The sequence below is a fragment of the Cryphonectria parasitica genome (assembly GCF_011745365.1).
Source record: "Cryphonectria parasitica EP155 unplaced genomic scaffold M406scaffold_4, whole genome shotgun sequence".
NCBI lineage: Eukaryota > Fungi > Ascomycota > Sordariomycetes > Diaporthales > Cryphonectriaceae > Cryphonectria > Cryphonectria parasitica.
In genome coordinates, this window is record NW_024468912.1 from 3555348 (window position 1) to 3576522 (window position 21175).

The 21175-nt window shown below is 54.2% G+C and overlaps 5 protein-coding genes across 5 annotated transcripts; 1 reads left to right on the forward strand and 4 right to left on the reverse strand.

The window, feature by feature from the left end:
• Window positions 1-615: 615 nt before the first annotated feature.
• On the reverse strand, window positions 616-2073 carry M406DRAFT_255606 (protein BTN1; the record flags this gene model as incomplete). The annotated part of the gene is made up of 2 exons (XM_040917047.1): window positions 616-1847; window positions 1986-2073. 2 exons carry the CDS (start codon window positions 2071-2073, stop codon window positions 616-618), a joined length of 1320 nt encoding a protein of 439 aa, XP_040777141.1.
• Window positions 2074-5418: 3345 nt separating this feature from the next.
• On the forward strand, window positions 5419-8031 carry M406DRAFT_255346 (amine oxidase catalytic domain-containing protein; the record flags this gene model as incomplete). The annotated part of the gene is made up of 1 exon (XM_040917025.1): window positions 5419-8031. The coding sequence occupies one exon, from the start codon at window positions 5419-5421 to the stop codon at window positions 8029-8031; it is 2613 nt and encodes an 870-aa protein (XP_040777142.1).
• Window positions 8032-10904: 2873 nt separating this feature from the next.
• M406DRAFT_257279 (uncharacterized protein) lies at window positions 10905-12669 on the reverse strand (the record flags this gene model as incomplete). Its single annotated transcript, XM_040917164.1, has 3 exons — window positions 10905-11731; window positions 11765-12182; window positions 12376-12669. The coding sequence occupies 3 exons, from the start codon at window positions 12667-12669 to the stop codon at window positions 10905-10907; spliced, it is 1539 nt and encodes a 512-aa protein (XP_040777143.1).
• A 2158-nt stretch (window positions 12670-14827) lies between these two features.
• On the reverse strand, window positions 14828-15371 carry M406DRAFT_60636 (uncharacterized protein; the record flags this gene model as incomplete). Its single annotated transcript, XM_040924690.1, has 3 exons — window positions 14828-14847; window positions 14895-15112; window positions 15256-15371. The coding sequence occupies 3 exons, from the start codon at window positions 15369-15371 to the stop codon at window positions 14828-14830; spliced, it is 354 nt and encodes a 117-aa protein (XP_040777144.1).
• Window positions 15372-17572: 2201 nt separating this feature from the next.
• On the reverse strand, window positions 17573-19394 carry M406DRAFT_88983 (uncharacterized protein; the record flags this gene model as incomplete). The annotated part of the gene is made up of 2 exons (XM_040926137.1): window positions 18452-19394; window positions 17573-18253 (listed from the first exon to the last, which is right to left on the reverse strand). Coding segments are annotated over exons 1-2 (1425 nt in total), but the record flags the coding sequence as incomplete, so codon positions are not given.
• Window positions 19395-21175: the final 1781 nt, after the last annotated feature.

Below are 21175 nucleotides of genomic sequence, written 5' to 3' on the forward strand. Positions count from 1 at the left end.
ATCAGCATCCCCCAAGTACCAGCAGGTCCAAATGAGCGGGCGTAAAGACGGTTTCGTATGTTTGGACTGGCGGACCGATTCGATATGGATCTCCCGCGGCTGTAAGATAGATCGTTCCCTGCAGGTGTTGGAGCGCTGCGGCTGACTTTAATTCAGATGACATATCGAGGGCTGAAATCGCTACGTATGCTAACCTGGAGAACCTGGTAATGAACTGGGGTCTGCGTCCATGCTGGGTCGAAACCGCCTTGGAGGAAGGCATCAGGTTCATTCGGCAGTTCCCTCGACTGAGAGTACTGTCGCTCCTCGTCGATTTCAAAGAGCACGGGTGGCCCGAGCCCTCAACGCTCAAGGCTCTGAAGCGGTTGAAGCGGAACGAGGTGAAGCGCATATGGGCCCTCGTGCAGAAAGCCTTTAGTGATGAGCAGGAGCGTCACCCAGGATGGTCGCCACCGAATCTGCACATCGTGCAGGCGACACCAAACTGGAGCCGCCGGGAGGCAAGATGAAGCGCTGCCAGCACATGTCCTGCAGAATCCACAAAGAAAAGAGAGAAGCTCATGAGTATGGACCCGGGTATGGGTAACAGGCACGTTGCAGATCTCGATCTGATGCTCAGCCGACATCGATCTTTCGGCACCAGTCCCTCCCATGCTGGACGTTCCAATCGCACAGCCACATCTCCATGGCCATGCCCACGAAACCGGCGATACAGATACCAGCGCTGTCACTCACAGACGTGGCACTGAGACTGAATTCGCGATCCGCCTGTGGAACCTTTTCCATGATCTCGGCAAAGGTGTTTACGTAGACAGCACCGCCGAGCAGCCCTTCCCAGAAGATGACCAGGAAGACGAGATAGACAGACGGTAGGAAGTTCAGAAGGGACTGCAGGGTGAGGAAGGCGAGGTTGCCGACCTGCAGGACGGACGGGAGGTAGAGGTGGTGGATGCGCAGGAATGGGGTTGACGAGCGGGAGATGAAAACGCCCAGCTGGTACAAGAAATTGTAGAAGGGGTAGAAATCTCGGTGCTCGGAGAAGGGCGAGGACCGGAGCGGGAACAAGAGCGTGGGCGAGACACCCTGGTTAATGGTATACTCGGCAATGTAGACCATCAGCAGCGGCAGCATATAGGGGAAGAATAAGACCCTCGCACGGTTCAGGTTGGCTCGAAATGTCTGGTTCTGTTCTTCTGGGTGGGCCGAGTAGGCCGCAGCGGTAAGAGCGGGCCCTGGGGCCAACAGGCTGGACGAAGCATTCCCAGCCGGCATATCCTCGACGTCTTCCTCAGTGAGGTCTCGTTCCGGCAGCGTTTCGTAGCCCTTGTTGGCTCTCGACCCCTGGCGCAGAGGCCCCTGCGGCAGGATCACGAAGAAGCTGATCAGCATGATGATGGGCAGGAAGGCAGAGGCCAGCAGGCTCCCCTTGACGCTGAAGCCGAACCAAGTAGTCAGCATCACGTAGAGACCCGCGCCCGCAAGCCCTGCACCGCCCGTCCCGCTGCCCCATGCAGCCAGGGACATGTGTCCGTAGTAGTGCGTCAGCCCCAGGAAGCTGAGCTCGCCGCCGCCGCTACTCAGGCTGGCAAAGACGACGCCCACGAGCTTGACGGCCACGGACTGAGTGGCCGGGGTGAGGGCGATGAGCAGCATGCCCGCGGCCGAGAGAGCGGCGAAGGCGAGGACACGGATGGAGTACGGAACTCGGTGGATGAAGTAGGGGGCGACGAGCTTGGTGAAGAAGGAGGGCAGCACATCGGCGAGGAGAACGACACCCTTGGGCAGATTGCCTACAAGGTCTTGGGCGGCGGAGAGGATAATCACGTAAAGGACATTGTTGATCAAACCTGAGATGGTCGAAGAGGTCAGCTTGCCGCCCCCTTTGTCCCTACCTCTCTCTCTTCTCTCCTCTCTCTCTCTTTCCCTTAACCTCTCCCATTCAAGAAATCGTCCTTTGGCTCGCTCAAGGAGGAGAAACAACTCACCAAATAGCCAAAAGGCCAGGACAACATGAGCATCAGGGCTGCTGAAGGCGCTGGCCATCCTGGCGCGCCATGCTGGAGTGCCTGGCATCGGGAGTCGAAGAAGTCCAGAAGAGGATGAAGACGGGCTCATACTTCTTCTTCACAAAACACCTGGCTCTGGCATATCTCTGACTGAAAACAACATGTGGACGGCAGCGCTCTGGGGTGAAGAGGGAAGTTTGGTGTTGGTGATAAAGAGGAAGGAGAATGGGAAGTGCTCGTGTGACGTTTTGGACCCGTGCACGGGAGATAAGCCGCAAGCCTGGACCCTTGGGCTGATCCCCAGGTCAACCCTAACCCTTGTTGTACTCATATATCTTTGATCTCTACAAGTACAGCCTGTGTCTTGAGGAGGTTGGCGTGGTCGACAATCCAGATTGGATGTGAGATGAAATAAAACCTGAAATCAAATATCACACGAAAATATATAAGGTGTCTCAATGATTTCCATGAGAGACATTCTCTGCAAGATTCAGTGGAATGCAAGCTATTAAGTCATATGGTTCTCAGACACGGCATAAGCAGGCATAATTGGAACCATAGTAGTAGTTTCACTTCTCGTTTTCGTTATCAGAATTGTTTCACTTTTCGTTTCCCTTCCTTGTGTCCTTTTCTCTTTCTATCCTTCTGGACTAGCGTATTTAATCAGTATATAAAGTATGCTGCTGACTTTGTATTGTGAACACAAGGTCATTCCAGAGTCTCGTTAAGCAACGACCGTCAGACTATAAAATGTTGTCTACTCCACTAAGTAGCTATTATAACTTGACAATTCTGAAGAAGACGCCCTCCGCACCGCTTCCTGCTCATCTGCGAATCTGAGCAGGTGACTGATGGCGTAAACCAGACTATCCGTCATGAGATTCTACAGTCTCAAAACGAGCGGTAAGTCAAAGGGGGGGGTTTTGGGCCGGGGTAGTTTTGGGCCACCCTGGCCACCCTCACCGCCTCTTCAACCCCCTTTAGTTTGATAGCTATTACTCAACCAATTTTGATCCAAACAACTTCATCTTTCCAGCAAACCTTTATCTGACTGTTATGAAGCCCTATTCCGAGTTTGAGCTAGCCCAGGCCGTTGAGGCTGTCAGAAAAGGCAAGTCTCAGCGGCAAGCCTCGAGGGAATGGGGTATTCCAAGGAGTACTCTTCAGGCTTGCCTAGAAGGAGGGGAATCGCATAAAACAGCCTACGAAAACCAGCAAAGGCTCTCTATTGATCAGGAAAGAAGACTAGCCGAATGGATCCTGATTCAAGAAAGCCTAGGCATTCCACCAAGCCATTCAGAACTCAAATACTTTGCTCAGCAGATCCTCGAGGTCCAGGGAGACTCTCAGGCTCTCGGGGTGCAATGGACTCAGGCTTTTTTGAAGAGAAATCCAGAGATAAAGGTCAGGAAGACTCGCTGCATTGCCTCTGAACGAACGAATGGGGCTACAACAGAGGTAATACGGCTTTGGTTTCGTCTTTTCAATCTTCCTCATATCCAAGCTATTAAGCCAGCTAATAGATGGAATATGGATGAAGCTGGCCTGATGGAGGGCCAAGGAACAAATGGATTAGTTCTCGGAGGCTTCTCTTTGCGTTCAATTCAAAGGAAAGATCCTGGATCAAAAGCCTGGACTTCTTTCCTCGAGTGTATCTCAGCTACAGGTGTCTACCTCTTCCCTCTGGTGATTTTCAAGGGCCAAACGGTATAACAACAGTGGTTTCCTCTTGATTTGGAGCTTTTTGATGGTTGGAAGTTTACAGCTATGCAAAACGGATGGACAAACGATAAAATGGCAGTTGAATGGCTGAAAGAGATCTTCATTCCTCATAGCCAGCCAGCAGACCCCTCAGAAGCCAGGCTGTTAGTCCTGGATAGCCATGGCAGCCATAAAACGGATGAGTTTATGTAGCTTTGCTTCCAAAACAATATCCTGCTTATTTACTTGCCTCCTCATACCTCTCATGTTCTTCAACCCCTCGATCTAGGAGTCTTTTCATCTCTCAAACGGGCATACAGAAAGAAAGTCAGCAATATGGGCCAATGGGGCGATTCAACTATCGCAGGCAAGCGTTTATTCCTCAGCAACTATCGTCTGGCTCGACTGGAAGGCCTTTCAAGCCAGAATATTAGATCTGGATGGAAAGCAACTGGTCTGTGGCTTCTCAGACCCTCAAAAGCCCTCTTGAGCCCTCTTCTCCTCGAGAACAGTCAACCAAGCCGTCAGACCCAATCCAATTCAGGCTCAGCACAATCAACAGCACCTCATCTTTCCTCAAAAGCCTCCTCAAGCCAGCCAGTCCTCTTTTCAACTCCTCGAAAAGCTAAACAGCTATACTATCAGCTGCTAGAGAATCGGCAACAACTTCGAACGGAACCAGGCCGCCGTATGCTATTCAAGAAGATAAAAAAGGCTTATGGGAAGAGGGACCTCGAGTTTGCCAAGGCATTGGAGGAAAATAAAGCGTTGAAAAGGCAGATTGAGGCTCTGAGGCCTAGTAAAAGAAGAAAGGTTGATATGGATCCGAATTCGAAGTTTGCAGGGATTGAGGATATACAGAGAGCTCAAAACGCGGCTAATCGCCACGAGGATAGTCTGAATGAAGAGAGCGATGTCGAATTACCTACTGATGAGGAGGATTGCATCGTGGTGAGTGAATAGAATAGATAAACAGTATATATATATATGGGTGTGTGTATTTGACGAGGGTGGCCAGGGTGGCCCAAAACTACCCCGGCCCAAAACCCCCCCCTTTGACTTATGTCGTTATGAACTTTCACACGAGAATATCAATGAGAAAAGAACAAAACGGTCAATGGCAGACAATTAGAAACTCATCATGTGCGTAGCTAAGAGGCCAACAGGTAATAGTACATTCAATAGCTACAGTGTTAGATCTATTGTCATAACCACATCGATTCATTACTTCCTCGGTCCGGCTAAGTTGGTGCAGATAAGTAGCCCGAGAGCTCTGGCCGGGGATTTCCCACTGGCACGGATATCCAATCGGCAGAAGCATCCACCCGCGTGGCTTTCCTAGTGAGACGCCCGCGTGGCATGGCTTTGAGGCTTGTCATATAATGCCATAGTAGTAGAAATGCTTTAGATATGCTAAGCTTCTGTTGACCTCGGGATTCTCTCCGCACATACAGTGGGCCTCGCGTATTTCCCCTCCCTCAATGGGGATATTGTTGTTGCTTATCAGACCGACAATTCGTGTCCCAGTGCGGACGGATGAAAATCATGCCGCCTGGAGGGCATCTTCAAGCGATCTAAACAGTCCCTTCTCTTTTCATATCTCTCTCTCTCTCTTGCTTCCTTTCCTTTACTCTCTTCCTGCTGCCATCTTTTCTCCCTTATTTCCTTTCTGCATAGGACAAGTTCTTTCACCATGGAGCAACGTAGGAGGATGATTCCTCTCATCCTCACTGCCACCATCTTCGTCCTTATCACGGGCTATCTCGTCTTCCTCCCCGACTGGCATCGCAGTCCCCACAACCTCAACGACGTCACCGAGCCAGCAACAGCATCAAGACACAAGCACCACCACTTCCAAGCACCCAGACCCAATATCTGGTCTGACCTCACGGCCGACGAGGCAGAGGAAGTATACAATTTTCTCCTTCAAGAATGGGCCGACCTCAACATTACAAAAACCCCAAAGTCCGGCACAGACAACTTCATCGTCACCATAGAGACTCTACAACCCAACAAAACCCAGGCCGTGCCATTTCTCTTTGAACAAGAAGCCGACAGACCAGGTCGGTGGGCCAAGGTCGTCCTGTCCCACCACACTGACGATGGGCCCTTTCTGACATACTACGCCGTCGGCCCGCTCCCCGTCTCGGCGGGCGGAGAAGAAGGGCAGGTGAGGACCAAGGCTGAGCTCCTGACGTACCCTTTCCACAATGGCCGCAGCTCCGTGCCCAACCTGATGGCGGACTTTGTAGGCAGCGGCGAGTTCGCGTTGAACCTGGCAGAGAACGTCTCAGACATCACGACGGAGCTGCTCGGGGCCCAGGTCAACAAGAAGGACCCTCTCGACCCAGACAGTCTCCAGGCGTATACACGATTCACACGTCTCGAGGCGGACCTCGTGGTGGGCTGGATCCAATTCTTCAGGCCCGGGAGGGGAAGTTCTGGCCGCACACTGCTCCCACAGGGCCTCTACGCCAGGGTAGACGCAAGCAAGGAGGTCAGCCAGTGGGAAGTGAGCGAGTGGTGGTACAACGGCCAGATGTTTGACGACGTGGACCACCTGCGCAGCGCGATCAAGGCCCCAGACTTCCTGCGCACAGAGCCCAACGTCGACGGGCCATGGACGGACACGGAGGACTTTGATTCGCATCCTACGGGCCGCGAGCTGCCGCCTCCGGTCTCGATCCAGCCCCTGGGCCCTCGCTACAGGCTGGACAGGGCAGAACGGTTCGTGTCGTGGTTCGGGTTCGAGTTCTACTTCACCAGCACGCAGGCCACGGGCGTGAGCCTGTTTGATATCCGGTTCAAGGGAGAGCGCGTCATGTACGAGCTCAGCCTGCAGGAGGCGCTGGCCCATTATGCTGGCGATGATCCGATGGCAGGCGGACAGGAGTTCCTCGACACCTTCTTCGGCATGGGCACCAACGCCTTCGAGCTGGTCCCTGGCTACGACTGTCCTGCCTATGCAGACTATCTCGACTCGGAGCTGCACCGCAGCGGCCGGACGGAGAAGCTGGCCAACAATATCTGCCTGTTCGAGTTCACCTCGGATTATCTACTCGCCCGCCACACGGCCCAGCACTCTGTGACAGTCTCGAGAAACACCTTCCTGACCCTCCGTTCCGTGTCGACGGTGGGCAATTACGACTACACCATCGACTACAACTTCTACCTAGACGGGGCCATCGAGGTCAAGGTGCGCGCCTCGGGCTACATCTACGGCGCCTTCTTCGCCAACAACCCCTTCAAGAACAACGACGAGTACGGCCACCGCATCCACGACGCCCTCTCCTCGTCTCTGCACGACCACGTCATCAGCTTCAAGGCCGACCTGGACGTCGCCGGCACCGCCAACGACATGGTCCGCCTGGCCGTCGAGCCCACCGTCATCAGCTACCCATGGGATCAACCCTACGTCAAAGAGCGCCACACGATGCACCTCAAGGAATACCCCGTGACCCACGAGACGGGCCTCGACTGGCCCAAGAACTCGGGCGAGTTCTACATCGTGTACTCGGCCGACAAGAAGAACGCCTGGGGCGAGAGGCGAGGCTACCGTATCGTCTCCGGCACGGGCATGGGCAACACGCCGCACCTGACCATCACCAACTCGACCTCGCTGGGGACCAGCGCCAGGTGGGCCGAGAGGGACGTCTGGGTCCTCCGGCGCAAGGACGAGGAGCCGCGCGCTGCAGACCCGCTCAACTACCTCGACACCCTCCACCCCATCCTCGACTTCAACAAGCTGGCCGATTCTGAGGCCCTGAGGGGCTATGGCGATGATGACGACGACGACGACGACGACGATGATGAGAATGACGGCGACCTTGTCATCTACTTCAACGTCGGCAGCCACCACGTCCCCCACTCCGGCGACATCCCCAACACCCTCATGCACACCAGCGCCTCGGCCGTCATGTTTGTGCCGCACAACTTTGCTGACCGCGACCCCAGCCGCGAGAGCGTCCAGGGCGTCAGGCTGCAGCTCAAGGGCGACAACAGCGGTGGCTTTGCGGGCTTCCCCGACCCGGGCGAGGACGGGGACGAGGGACAGCGCGAGCCGGGCAAGTCGTGGCCTGCTGCAGTGCAGCAGCAGCAGCAGCAGCAGCAGCAGCAGCAGGAAGACCTGAAGAGCCGCGAGAGGCGGGAGAGCGGGTATAAGCGGCACGAGGGTGTGAATTACTTCGGCACGCCATACAAGAAGGGCGTTCAGGTGCCTCTCGAGGCTTTGGAGCCCGATCTATCAACGCAGTATCAGACGAAGGAGGTCAGGGTGAGTGATCTTGGGCTGAATGGAAGCGCGGCAGGCCTTTGGATTCCTTGATAGGATGATACTGGCTGTTCATTATATGTATAGAAATTGGATATAGTTTAGACCAGCGTTGCCCATTGCTCGGCATTGTATAGTCCTAGACAGTTAGAAAGTAGTGGTATAAAGAATATCGTACTTCAGTCGATACACATTTCACATTCAAATATAGCAAGCAGAATATTGGTAACGAGCGTCTGGGTTACTAGTACTAGTCCTCATAAATAACAAAAGCACTGTTCAAGCAGTCCAGCCCTCGACCGGCCGAGCTGAAACCCTTCCCACGCGCAAGAAGGGAACTCCATACAACGGCCAGGGCTCACATGTATCCTCCATTTTCCACCAGCCAGTTGCATTCCTTGTCCTGTGCGGCTGCTGGCTGTTACCCAGAGAACGGACCGCCTGTACATGTGTTTCAGTGAGTAAACAAAAACAGGAGGGAGCAACCGTAGGTGTATTGATCGATTAGACTGATGGCTTACCATTTAGTCGCTCTTGACGCAGATGCCGTTCACGCAATGGTTGCCTCCGCAGCATCGAGAGTCCTTGATGGCGGGGTTGCACGTGTTGCCGCGGAGACGGCAAGCACTGGCAGTGCTGGCGAGGAGCAGGGCAGAGAGGATGGCGTACAGCTTCATTTTTTGGGGAGGAAGGTGGCTTCTGGTAGCTTTGGAAAGTTGATGGTGTAGTTTGTTCTTAGTCTTTTGGTCTGTAGAGGAGGATGAGGTTGTGGAAAGGCTAGATGAAGAGGAATTCTGGATGGATCTCGAGGCCCTCTTTATAGTTTTCCCTGGACCCCCCCCCCCCCTCTGAGATACTGTGACCAAGTGATTATCCTCTACTTACTACTCATCATGGCCCAGACCAGCGTTTAGGTACCCTCTCGAGGTTGTTCCATCACCACTTGGCGCATGGCCTCTTGGTAACACGGTAGGGCCGCCTTGTCGGCGATCAATCACGATCCTCGTGGACTTTCAAGTCCGGCTAACCTTTCAAGTCTGTCGGCTCGAGATCCGTCGCCATCTGCTCAGCTGTTCAGGTTGCAGGAGAGCAAGAAGGCGAAGGGCAAGAAGATGAAGATGGATAAATGTATGTCATTGTTATGCAAGTGGCTCAGCCTGAGCGGCCCAGCGGCTAACCAGTAGACGGGAAGCTTGGCAGCAGGTGAGAGAGGTGATAATCTTCTAGTTTACTCGAACCGACGGTCCGTGACTTTTCGTTTAACGAATAAGAATCTCTCCTGAGCAGCCTAACCCAGGTTTTGCATGTTAAGGACGAGTGGCCTTGTGCTTGGCTGGAGGAGTAGTCAGGGACCGCAATGCCTTCGAAGAAAGAAAGAATTGTATCTCTTATGATGTTATCTCATATCAACTGTACATCGTCTGCGTAATATTTGTCCCCCTCTTACGCACCGCAGCTGGTCGTCAAGCGCGACAACCTGAAAAGCCATTCAATTCATTGGTATTTCCTCGTAGAGACTGATATTATTGGATACCACAATGGCAATACGATGACTTAATCCTACTCTCCGTATAATATCATCGCTTGCTGGAAATTGAACAGATATCTCTTGAATGTGATCAATCCTAGACTGATCAACTTAGGCACTGCATAAAACAATTAGACTTGAGCTCCAACTCCCCCCAGACCAACAATGTCGTCTACATAGTGCTTACCTGCTCTACGACAAATGCCTTTAATTGTACTAGTCTCTTCACCTACATGCCACAAAACATAAACGATGATTGCCTGAAGCTTAGTCTGACCAAGTAGTTATGTCTCAGCCTCCTGGACCTCCTCCGGATAATCGGGTCGGCTCGATTTCCTCTTTGGTTCTGTGGTTCAAGACAAAGCCCTTACTTGTTGCAATTCGATTTTGTTACATATGAGAGATGTCGTCTGGATGGTAGACTAGCAAGGACATCGTCCCTTTGTCGACGACCCGGCGTTGAACCGATGAGCCGGAAAGCGAGACATATACCTCTCCTAGGTTCAGGCTAAAGGCAATTATTGCTTCACCGCTTCCATCTAGCTTGCCCAAGCTAGTTAACGCGTAGGTTTTGTGTACTTCATTCCGTGTCTTATATAGTTCAGTCTAAATGGATGGCGACATTAGACTTGAGGGAGGTGTTGTAGGCTGCTAATCCATTGTGCAGTTCTCTTCTCACCCAGGTAAATAACCTGCTGAAGAGTTGCCAGCTTTGATAATTGCTAGATATCTTCATTCTCAAATACCTTTCGACCTGGCCTCAGCGCAAGTGCTCATACAAAGCTGGCAGATGGCCCCAGGAATCACATCCAGCTGCCGTCCCCCAAAAGGAACAACGGCGAGACTACTGCTAGGCAGAACCTGGCCCTCCTAGTACCCGTAGCACAGCGCTCGCCCTTCCAAATGGCAACCATACATATGCTGCCTGCCGCCGTTGTGGGACCCTGCCGGGTGTGGAACTGCAGGAAAGCCAGACGTCTCCTACGTCTAACTTTGTAGGTGGGAATGCTTGATGGCCTAAGAGAGAAGTAGGACATATACTCGGCATGTGTAGATGGAAAGGGTGAGCTTACGCTCTGGCCAAAGAGATTTCAGACTCCAGTACTCATAGACATACCGTGAACAGTGTGAAGCAGTTGTGTGTGTGTGTGTGTGTGTGTGTGTGTGTGTGTAGATGAACTGGTAAATATATATGCATATATTTTCAAGTTTTGAAAACCCCAAAGTCAAAAAGAACGCCCCCAACCCCGACCAATGCAAGATGCGCCAGTCATAGCATACAAACAGGGCAAGAAAAAAAATACAGGGCCTCACCAAGCCAAGGCGCCGACCCTCCCCCTAATCCCTCAAATTAGAACCGCCCACGCCCACGCCCATGTCGGGGGTCTATTCCCCGTCTTCATGACCCCATCTTTGCCCGCACCGAGTCCCCATTTCGGACCATCTGTGCCGTCTCGGCCGCCACTTGTTGAATAGCCCGCTGCGACAGCGCGAACGGCGTGAAGAAGAGGTGATCACTAGGGATCTCGCACACCCGCGCGGCACTCGTGTACGCATAGCCAGGCTTCCTGTCGAGCCCGTCGCGCTTGTTGGCGGCGGTAGCGATGGGCGTCGGCTGGGTGGGCACCTGCTTGTCGTTGTCGACTTTTACGTTGGGGATGTTGAGGGTGACGGCGCTCTCCAGAGACACGGCGACGGCCACGGTGCTGACGGGCTGCAGGCAGGCGTTGCTCACGTCGCGGAAGCCGTCCTCCAGCTCGCCGGTGCCGCGGCCCTCGCCGTCGGTAAGGTGGGCGTTGAGCATCTGGCGCTCGAGGATCTGGCTGACGATGAACTCGGCAAGGTTGTAGGCGTAGCCGTCGCGTGTGGGCCCGCTAGGCTGCTGGGTCTCGTCGAAATAGAACTCGTGGCTCTTGTCGTCTTTATTATCCTGCTTGGAGCTGCCCTTCTTGACCCAGTCGCTGAGACCCTTGATGATGCCGTCGTTCCACGAGTTGGTCAGCGTGGCCGAGTTCCGCATCTGTTCCGCCTTGGAGTGGGCGACGGGGAGTTGAGGCCGCACATCGTGCCACCCGGGCAGCAGGGATGGGTCCATGATCCTCGGGATGAGGATCTTGAACGAGTTGCCGATGTTTGTGACATCTTGGTTCCTGGCAGCCGGGCTCTCGGCTGCTGCCTCATCTCTTGCCTCGAGCTGATCCCCCGCCGGCTCGTCGGCTGCAGCCTCTTCAGTGGCCTCGGCCTGCGTCTGGACGGCACTGTTGATGTCTGAATACGCGATAGATGTGGGGTCCTTCGCTGCGCTGTGCAGCCGCTCAATCTGCTCAAAGACATCCTTGGTCATGCTTCCCAAAGTCTCTTTGGCGGTGGCGACAGGCAGAGCCGACAACGAGAACACGTCCCACAGGCCAAATGAGAAGACCCAGAGCGTCTCGCCGGGTTGGTTCTGCGGCTTTGGCATGGCGAGGAAAGCATCGATTTGGCCCTTCAGGTCGGAGGATTTCCACTGCGGCGGATAATATGTTGACAGGTATGAGTAGTCCTGGCCGGGTCCATCTTTGTCTGCCGTCTCGTTGAGGACTTTCTCGACACCCTGAGCGTACAGTTCGTTGGAGCTGACGGAAAAGGAGGCCACGTCGGGCGAAGGGACCATGGAGATGTGAGTATTGCACGAGAGCTATGGGATCGTTAGTAAAAATGAGGTGGGTTTTTTTTTTTTCCTAGCCTGGAAGAAGTTCGACTTCGTCGTTGCCTTCCTGAACTTGTTTTTTTTTGGGGGGGGGGGGGGGGCCAGGCGTCCGTTTCCTTTTCCTTTTCTCTTCCTCCTCCAGTGTATATACAGGTTGACGTCGGAGAAATCGGCGACTTACTTGATCGCACAGAGCTTGTGTCCATGTCTGAGCGCCCTTGACCTCCTCGTCCTCGCCGACCGGTGTCCCGACATCAAGCTCGCCAAAGACGACTATCCTCAGGCCACCAGGCACGCTGCCATCATCGGCATGCCCACTCAGTGCCGACCAGGAGATTGGTATCGACGATAGGGCGCTCTGGGTCATGCGCTGCGGCAAGAGCTTCACGAAGACAAAGAGGGCGAACAGCACGGCGGCCAGGTTCAGCAACACGCGAGGGCCTCCCCTGACGCCCTTGTTGAAGAAGAAGCCCATCAGCGACTGGAAGCACATGCTTCCCCGAGCACTGTCCGCTAAACTGGTCATGGTGGCGTCCCTCCTTGGTGGCTTTGGCATCTGGTCCAAAGAAGCCCAAGGATTCAGGTAAGTAGGGAGGGAGGATCGAGACGCAGGCCACCCTTTTTTTGCGACCCGTCTCTCTCTCTCTCTCTCTCTCTTTTCTCGCTCTCGTCACGACGACCCCAGAGGCGACGAGTGCATTCAGTCTCTCGAGGTCTGTAAACAAATTTCAATCCTCAAAAGAGGCGTGTCGCGTGCCCTGCCAAGCAGTGCCGAGACGGCGGGTTCGGAACTGTCGCCAAGAGCTTGGCGTGCGTCGCCCGACTGTAGGTGTGCCTGAGTAGGGTCGGTGTCGCGTGCTCGCTTAGCCAGCAAGGGATGAAGTGGATGGCGGGAATGCAAGAGACACGCCGTGTGATGGCGGTAGAGGGGGGGGGGGGGGTTTGGTCCAAGTCTGAGACCTGAGAGTTGTAGATGGAGGAAGAAAGAAGGAAAAGAAAGAGGAAAAGGATGATTTTTTTTTTTCGGTCCTTTCCCCCTGGTTCTAGAAAATAGGCGAGTAATGTCAGATCTTGGGAGATCTGGGGATTACAGCGGCCCACCTGGCGATAGACGACAACCCAGCGCAAGCACCAAAGGGTGACGAAAGCATAGTGGAATCGGACAAGGGAGAATGGAGGGAACTCTCTAACACCCCCCGTCTAGGAAGGCAGCCAAGCCACTTTCTGGCCCCTGTTTCTGAAAGTCAATGAGCAGATATTACAGTAACACCACAGTATGTGAGGTACAAGCAGGGACAAGTGATGAGGCTCGGCTGGGATGGGCCGAAGAAGGGAGGTAGGGCAGAGAGGAAGGGGGGGGGGGGCGAGAACAAACGCAGAGGGGCAGCCTGGAAGAAAGAAGAGAGGCCTACCAGAATGAATGCGTAAGCTCTGCTATGGGGGAGGGGGGGAGCGCAGCACTGGCTCTAGTCATGTCGCCCTGACCCTGGCCCGCGCTTGGCAGTCTGCCAGTGCGGTGGTAGTGATCATGCCGCTCCCCCACCCCTCAACGTTGGTGGGTCGCAATGGAAAAAGAAATGACACCGCATGAGCGTCGTCACCGTGTGGGTCCTTCCATTCTACCACCAACAGCACCCAATGGTCAGTCCAGGTACAGTCATAGTGCCATTCCTCAGGGCTCAGGGGTGAGTTTCGTAACAGCCCGACTGTGCCAACTGACCCCAGCATCTGTTCACATGGAGACTGTGTCTATGCATCTCGCCATCTACAGCCCTGAAGATGACATGGAAGGCCACCCCATTATGCTCAGCTCTTTTTTCCTTTTGTATTTTAGAGACTGTGGCGTTATCGAAAGAGGCGACGACTTGAACGGCCACCTGCTCGGATGGACAGCCGCCGGAAGCCATCAAAGAAGAAAGTGACAAAAGGGACCAGCCAGTTTCCAACGACTTGGCAGTAGACACGAGACGTGTCAGCCTCCTTTCGAGACTCCCTCCCTCTCGTAGCAGAGATGTTGCTGACTGAGGGATCATAAGCTGGAGGGGAAAACGCCACACACCGCAAACAGGTCCCATCTTTGGTGCGTACCCCCTATCATGGTTGCTTGCTCATCACTTGGGGCGCAGTAGTATTTTTAGGTGCAACGTGCGAGGATCCTATAATGCATGTCGATCAGCGACTCAAATTTTGTTAGAGGTGCCCCGGTGTCCAACCAGATGGGCCAGCGTTATGAAGAGTAGAATCTTCAGACATACAATACTAACATGCTATGCACTGTGGATCATACATAGTAGTAGGGATTCTTTCCTTCCCTCTTTTGCTGTATTATAGTACAACAAGGGAGACAGGCCTTGAAGAGCAATTACTATCCTGGCTGGACCTTGGGTTGCACCTGCTCCTAAGTGCCGGCTGCTAACCACCAACTGCTACAGCCTGTCAAGGCAAGCAAGGCTACAGAGCGCCCACTGATCTAGCCCTGCCCCATAGTACACTACACTCACTAACTCCTTTCTCTACGCTCAACCTCGACCCTCTCCCAACATCGCCAACCCATCAAGTCAGGCCAAACCCTTGAGGAGGACGAGGCGAGAGAGAAAAGGGCCCTTGGCCCAGAATTCTTCACCATTCAGCTGTTATCCCAGCCACGACCCAACTAGCCCAAATACCGCCAGCACAATAAAAATCGGCCTCTGCGGAAACCCAGGCCCCCAAATTCCGGGTCCAGCCCGTCCGTCCCCGGGAACAGGATCGCCGCCAGCCCCGCCAGCCAGTACACGCTCCCCGTAAACGCCGCCATTTTGAGCGAGTCGCGCGCCACCGCCGGGCTGGTCGACCGCACCAGCAGCGGCCGCCAGGCCAGGAACAATGTTGCTACGCCGAGGGCTGTGCTCAGCCCGATTGTCTGGCCGCAGTGGAATCTGGTAGGTAAAAGGTTGTGCCGCCCAGAGGGGGCGTTCAGAACTTGTTAGCCAACTTCTAGCCCAATTCGAACCGATCCTTGAAGGAGAGGCGGCCCAACGAGGAGGGACATGATGAAGAAGGGTGGGCTGTTTTCTCTCACTTCGCATGCGGCGGCCACCGTGGGTTGAAGATGTGCGACTCGGAGTTGTAGTCCGCGAGCCAGGCCCCGAAAATGAGGCCGAGGGAGTCGACGGTCAAGAGGATGCGGCCGAACATGATACTGTCTTGCTCTCTCTCTCTCTCTCTCTCTCTCTCTCTCTCTTTCTCTGGAGCCAGAGCGTGAGGGAGGGTGGTATGTATCACGGAATGGTTCAGATCTGCACAGGGCGGATGAGGTTTGGTTTCCCCAGGGTTCGATGCTCCACGAAGCGCTGACGTTTGTGTGCGTGTGTTGTGGTCCCTCCACGGTTTGAATGGCTGTTGGTCACGAAATAAGCAGCAGTATCTCTCCCCCTCCCCTCTTCCCGGACTCTGGCTCCGCTAGTCACACCGGCTTTATATCCCCATGACATTTGGCGTATGAGCATACAGCGAGGGCAAACCTGCGCAAGCTTAAGTCCGTCCTTATCCGAAAGAAAAGCCCTAAAGCTTCAGCTTCGCCCATTGTGTAACGGTTTGTGCGCGCGATCCCCCCATCATCTTGATAGCTCCTGTGCTGAACTGGGGATCGGGCCTAAAATTGGGGTCGGGCTCGGGCCTAAATAACGGCACGCCGGCCAGGTTCATAATTCACCGCTTTCTCAGTCCAGTATCGTTCAGGCATCAGCGCAATCACCATGTCTCTCTTATTCTATGTATCTGATGAGGGTGCAGTGGCAGTTAGTTTAATACTGGTACGTCTACCGCAGGAATTCATTCGAAGACGGCCTCTGGGACATGCGAGTGCACAGACAGGTAAGTATGTCCTGGCCTGTGAGGCTGAGGGTTGCCATCAAGTTCCCTAGCACAATGCAGTATATCACACACCACAAGAGAACGTTGTGGAATCATGAATCTCTTTATTAGAGGCAGATAGTTCTTCTCACTCTACCCCTCTCCCAGGTTGCCTTTCTCAGCCTCCCTTTCCTAATCTTTGATTCCCATCCTCAAATCATCTGACCACTCAAGGGATCCGTCAGAGACGTCAAGGGAAGAAAGTTCCTCTTCCCGTCGCATTTGTTCGTCAGATTGCCGGTTGGCTAGTGGTCTGTAATGTACACATATCATGACAGGTTTTTGGTCCGATGCAGGATCCCCAAGGGACGCATTTAGCTGAGGCTCGACGAGGAGCTGCTATGTGCCCCCAATCTTGAACCTGCTCAGAAAAGCTGGTTTCCCGCCCCAGCGAGGGCTCATGGCAGTAATCACCTTCTAAACGATGGGGGAAAAGCCGTTGCCAACCTGAGAACTGGTCGCCAATATTCGCTCCGTCCAGTATCGATGAAGTTAATACTTTGTGGTGCATAGATTACTGGTCAGCCCCAACAGCGATACCCGCGGTTCTTGTAAGCAAAACCACCAGCTGATGTTGACCTTGGGTCCTGGCAGGGCATGACCGCCACCGCAAAAGAAACCAGACGTAAGAATAAATAATCCCTCAGGAGCATACCACCTCCACGCGTCTGTCTGACGCAGGCGGGGGCTTCATTGTGCCCGCTCCCGTTTTCAGTTCACTCCTCCACAGAGACAACAGAAGAGGAGGATCGCTACTCTTCCTCTGAGGAGCTTGCATCATCACTATCATCAGGCTGGTTCCCAGCCAGGTTCGCGTCGTTGTTCTCGACCGACGGCAGCGGCTCCTGGCTGCCACTTCCGGGACGCTTGTAGGAGTTCTTGAGCTCTCGCAGCTGCTCAAGCTTGCGCTCCTGCTCAGCCTTGCCCATGGGCTTATTCTTCTTAGGCTTGGTCGACTTGCTGGTGCTGGCGCTGTGAACAGGGGTTGGCGCTGGGTCCAATTTCTTGAGTTGTTCCTTGTAGGATGGGAAAGCCTTGATGACCAGGTCAAACAGCTTGACCAGAGCATCATCACTGAGCTGGTCCATATCAAGCTCGAGCTCATCATCCTCGGTCTCCTAGGTCGATCCACCGGTCAGTCAACAGCTACAGAGGGCCTGCTGAAACGTTTCTGCCAGGAACATGCTCACCTTGAGGCCAGTATCTTTCTTAATGATGGCGATGGCCTTGTCGAGGGCATTAGCTTCGAGCCGCGCTATGGCTTCGCTGACAATCTCCTTCTCCTCCTCGTTCAACTTCTTCTTGACAGGTTTCTTTGTCGTTGCGCCACCACCGGCTGCCTTCTTAGGTCCGGCCTGAGCGCCGCCACCCTTCTTGGACGCACTAGCTCCAGAGTTGGCAGCGCCACCGGTTGCCTTCTTCTTCGGAGCCTTCGGCTGCGATGCCTTCTTCGTCTCCGTTGCCTTGTTGAGAGCCTGGCGCTTGTCCACCATCTGGCTCTGCAGATGGTTAATGATGCCCTGGTGCATGTCGATATCCAACTTGTCCGGATTGTTGGACATTAACTTCTTGTCGAGCTCAGCCCGCTCCTGCTTGAGCCTGCTAGAGAGGGCATCAATAGAGCGCTGAATCTCCTTGACGTCGGGGCTAGCGCTATCCTGGGGCTCTGCCTCACTGGCCTCGTCCTCCTCCGTGTCTTCCTCTTTGGCGCCGCCGCGCGGGCTAGTGGCAGCTACAGGTGGCGCTGAGGTCTGTGCATGTTTGCTCAACCAGCTGGCCTTCTCCGACCACTTCTTCTCGAAGATCTGCTCCAGCTCCTTGGCCGCGGCGGTCACAGGGTGATCCTCGCCATTGAACTTGACACAATTCTTCACTATCAGGCCAAAGTCTGACTTGAAGTCCTTCGCCGATTCGTACTCCCCCCTCTGCAGCTTGTCCTTCATGGTGCCCAGGTCCATGGGCTGTTTAACCACACTGTGGTACGTGGGGATATTGAGAGCCACAGGATCAACCGCCTCCATGAACCATTGATTGTTAACCCAGTTCTTGGAGGAGATGATATCCTTCATAACCTCGTCGCAGAAGCGCAACTCGGGCTTCTTCTTGTTCTTGGTCGTCTTGGGCTGGAAACCAATGTCCTTGTTCTTCGGGGGATGGATGGGTCTCTTGGGTCGATCGCCGTCATTTTTGGTGCTGTCACGTCGAATGTTGGGAAGACCAGAAGGCAGAAGGGCATAGATTTGGGAATCAGTCGATGACTTCTCGACCGGTGAGGGTGCGGGTGGGCGGGCTTCCTTTTTGGGGGCAGGTGGGTGGCGCGGCTCAGCATGTCGCGTAGGCATCTGCTTAGGCTCCTGCTTTACAGGTTTTGCAGGCTCTTCTGCAGGGATCGCGGCCAGGCGTTCATAGATTTGAGACACCGTGCTCTTGGCCCAGTTGGTGACGTCGTGGGTCGCTCCGTTAAAGGTTGTGGCGTTCGCCTGCAGAAGCTCAACGTCCCTCCTGAATTGGCCTATGGTGTCATATTTGCCGTCGCGCAGATTCTGTTCTATGAAGCTGATATCCACGGGACGTGCGATGAGCTGGCGGTACTGATCCCACACTGTAGGCCAAAGGACCTGCACCGGCTGCCTGAAGTGTTGCCCGGACTTGGTCTTCTTCACGAGGCCCAGCACCTTCCTAATCTCCCGGTTCTGGTAGACTGTGATCGGGTTGTTGGCAAGCGCAGGATCATTTAGCTTGCGCGCACGTCCATCCACCGACAAAGATACGGGGGATCCAGTAGACGCGGGCTGAGCCTCAGATGCCGGCGCTGATGCCGACGCAGGACCCGCCTCAGAGACATCAGCAGGCTTGTCCACGACCATCGCATCAGATGTAGTTGATGGTGCTGCTTCGATGGCCTCGGCCGGCGGGTCTTGCTCTCCGGAAGTCCTGGCGCGTTTTGCAGCAGGCTCTTCGTCGTCATCCTCGTCGCGCTCTCGGGCCACCTTGGTGGAGTTTTGAGACGGGGCATCGGTCATGCTGGTGTCGACGGTCGACGACGCTGTAGCAGCCTCTTGTGATGCATCCAACGCCATTTCTGACATTGGGACAGTTGGGGTCATGAGATCACTGGGAAGAGCTTCACTGGACGTAGTTGTTTGCGTGTCAATCTTCCGTGCAGTGTTTGTACCGGGCTCGGTCACCGCATGGGAGGCGGGCTCGTCCTTCGCAGTAGCCTCTGCAGCTTCTGAGGAATGCGCCGGCTTTGCTGAGGGCTCGTCTGCCTGGTCAGACTCGGCAGGCTTCTCGGTGGACTTCTCTACGGGCTTCTCGTCAGGTACCGCAGGTGCATCTGCGACCGGCTCGGCAGGTGGTGAGGGTGGCTTGGCAGAGTCGGTCGGCGCATCGGCCATCTCTGTATCCTTCACTTCATGCGACTCGGTAGGGGCGCTATCGGTAGGCGCATCAGCCGAAGTGACGTTGTCTGCGCTCGGAGGAGTCATGGCTGAAACACTCTGGTTAGATGCAAACGCGTCCTTGTTGGAGGCATCTGTGTTCTTCAATTGATTTTGGAGCGGCGCAGCATTGTCGGTAGAGGACTTGGTGGCATTTGTCGCGTCGGGTTGTGAGTGGGCGGGCGAGACGTGGCTAACGAGACAAGACGCGTCAGTTTGCGACCAGGCAAAGGATAAAGGAGAAGGAGGCTTTGTGAGTGGCGCGGCGCGGCGCGCATGGTGGTAGAAAGGCGAGGGAGGTCTTGTACAAACAACAACACCACACATAGGGAGAAAGAAGCAATAGGCGCAACAAACAGGGACGGAGATGGCAGATGGCAAGGTGGCAGATTGCGACTCACCCGTTCAGCTCCAAACCGTTGCGCTCATCACCAGGCGCGGCCGAGGTCGGTGTTGCCATGTTGAGCGACTGCGATATCTCGTCCAAAGTAGTTGGTTGGGGCGACGTGGCCATGACTCCAATAATTGAGAGCCGACGAGTTCTCTAAGCTTTTCAAGAAACTGTTTAGTTTGCGTACTGCGACATCAAATTCAAAGTCGTGCGGATTGTATAAAGCTTAGGTCGCGAGTGAAGGAGGGTTCATTTGCAAGGGGGGGGTGTGATGCGATCAGTCAAAGCAGAACGCGCCGCGAAAGGAAAAAAAAGTGGAGAATGAATGGGACGGCGATGCGATGCGATGCGATGCGCAAACAAAGTGACAGCGACGTGTTACTTTTGCAGAATCAAAGATAAATGCGCCGGTAGGGGGTCTCACAATGTATAATGTGGAGAAGAAATAAGTAAAAAATGCAATTTGATAAGAATCGCAAGTGGTGAATGGTGGTGGGGGAAGTTGTGAAGGTGGTGGTGGGTGGTTTGCTGATCCCGTAAGGTTGGTGGGTTGGTTGAAGCTCGTGATAGCTCGGCGCCCAATGCGGGATTGGAAGGGAAGGGAAGAAGGCTGAAATCAACAAAATCGCAAAAAGGCAAAAGGATCAATATTTTAGCTTGGGTCTAGCCTCGTGCACTGATCTTGACTGACGCGAGTGGGTCCCACGCTAGCCGGCCCCGGAAAACGGTGGCTGGGTTTTTCCAGCCTGTGTCCAACGCTGGGATTGGGTGCAGCAGGGGCAGGGGCCAGAGCTAGTGCATGCAGAGACAGGGATCACAGGAGATGGAAGGGAGAGAATTTAGAAGAAAAAAGTGAGACTACGTACCGAAGATGTAGAGTGTACGACTTGAGAGAAAGACAAAAGAAAAAATTACAAAAAGTAACTCGAATGGTATGTTGCTGTGCTGCAAAGGTCGGACGGTAGTGTCGAGTGCCGGGGTTGGGAAGAACAGGAGGGTACCGAGGTTTTTAAGACCAAAAATGCTCAAGGGTCGCTACCCACATCTCTGGGCGATAGTCGGAAGGCGGATGGTATTTATCTCAACAGCAGCGCAGAATCAGCTAGCGCCAGTATTGTGCTAACCTGAAAGGGGATGAGGGGTAATCGAACACCGGAAAGCCATGAGCAGGCTCGTCCGGGGCTGTCTCCAAATGGATGCTTCTGGTTGGATGGATCTGGGCCGGCTCTGAGCAGAGAAAGGATAGCCCCTGCAAG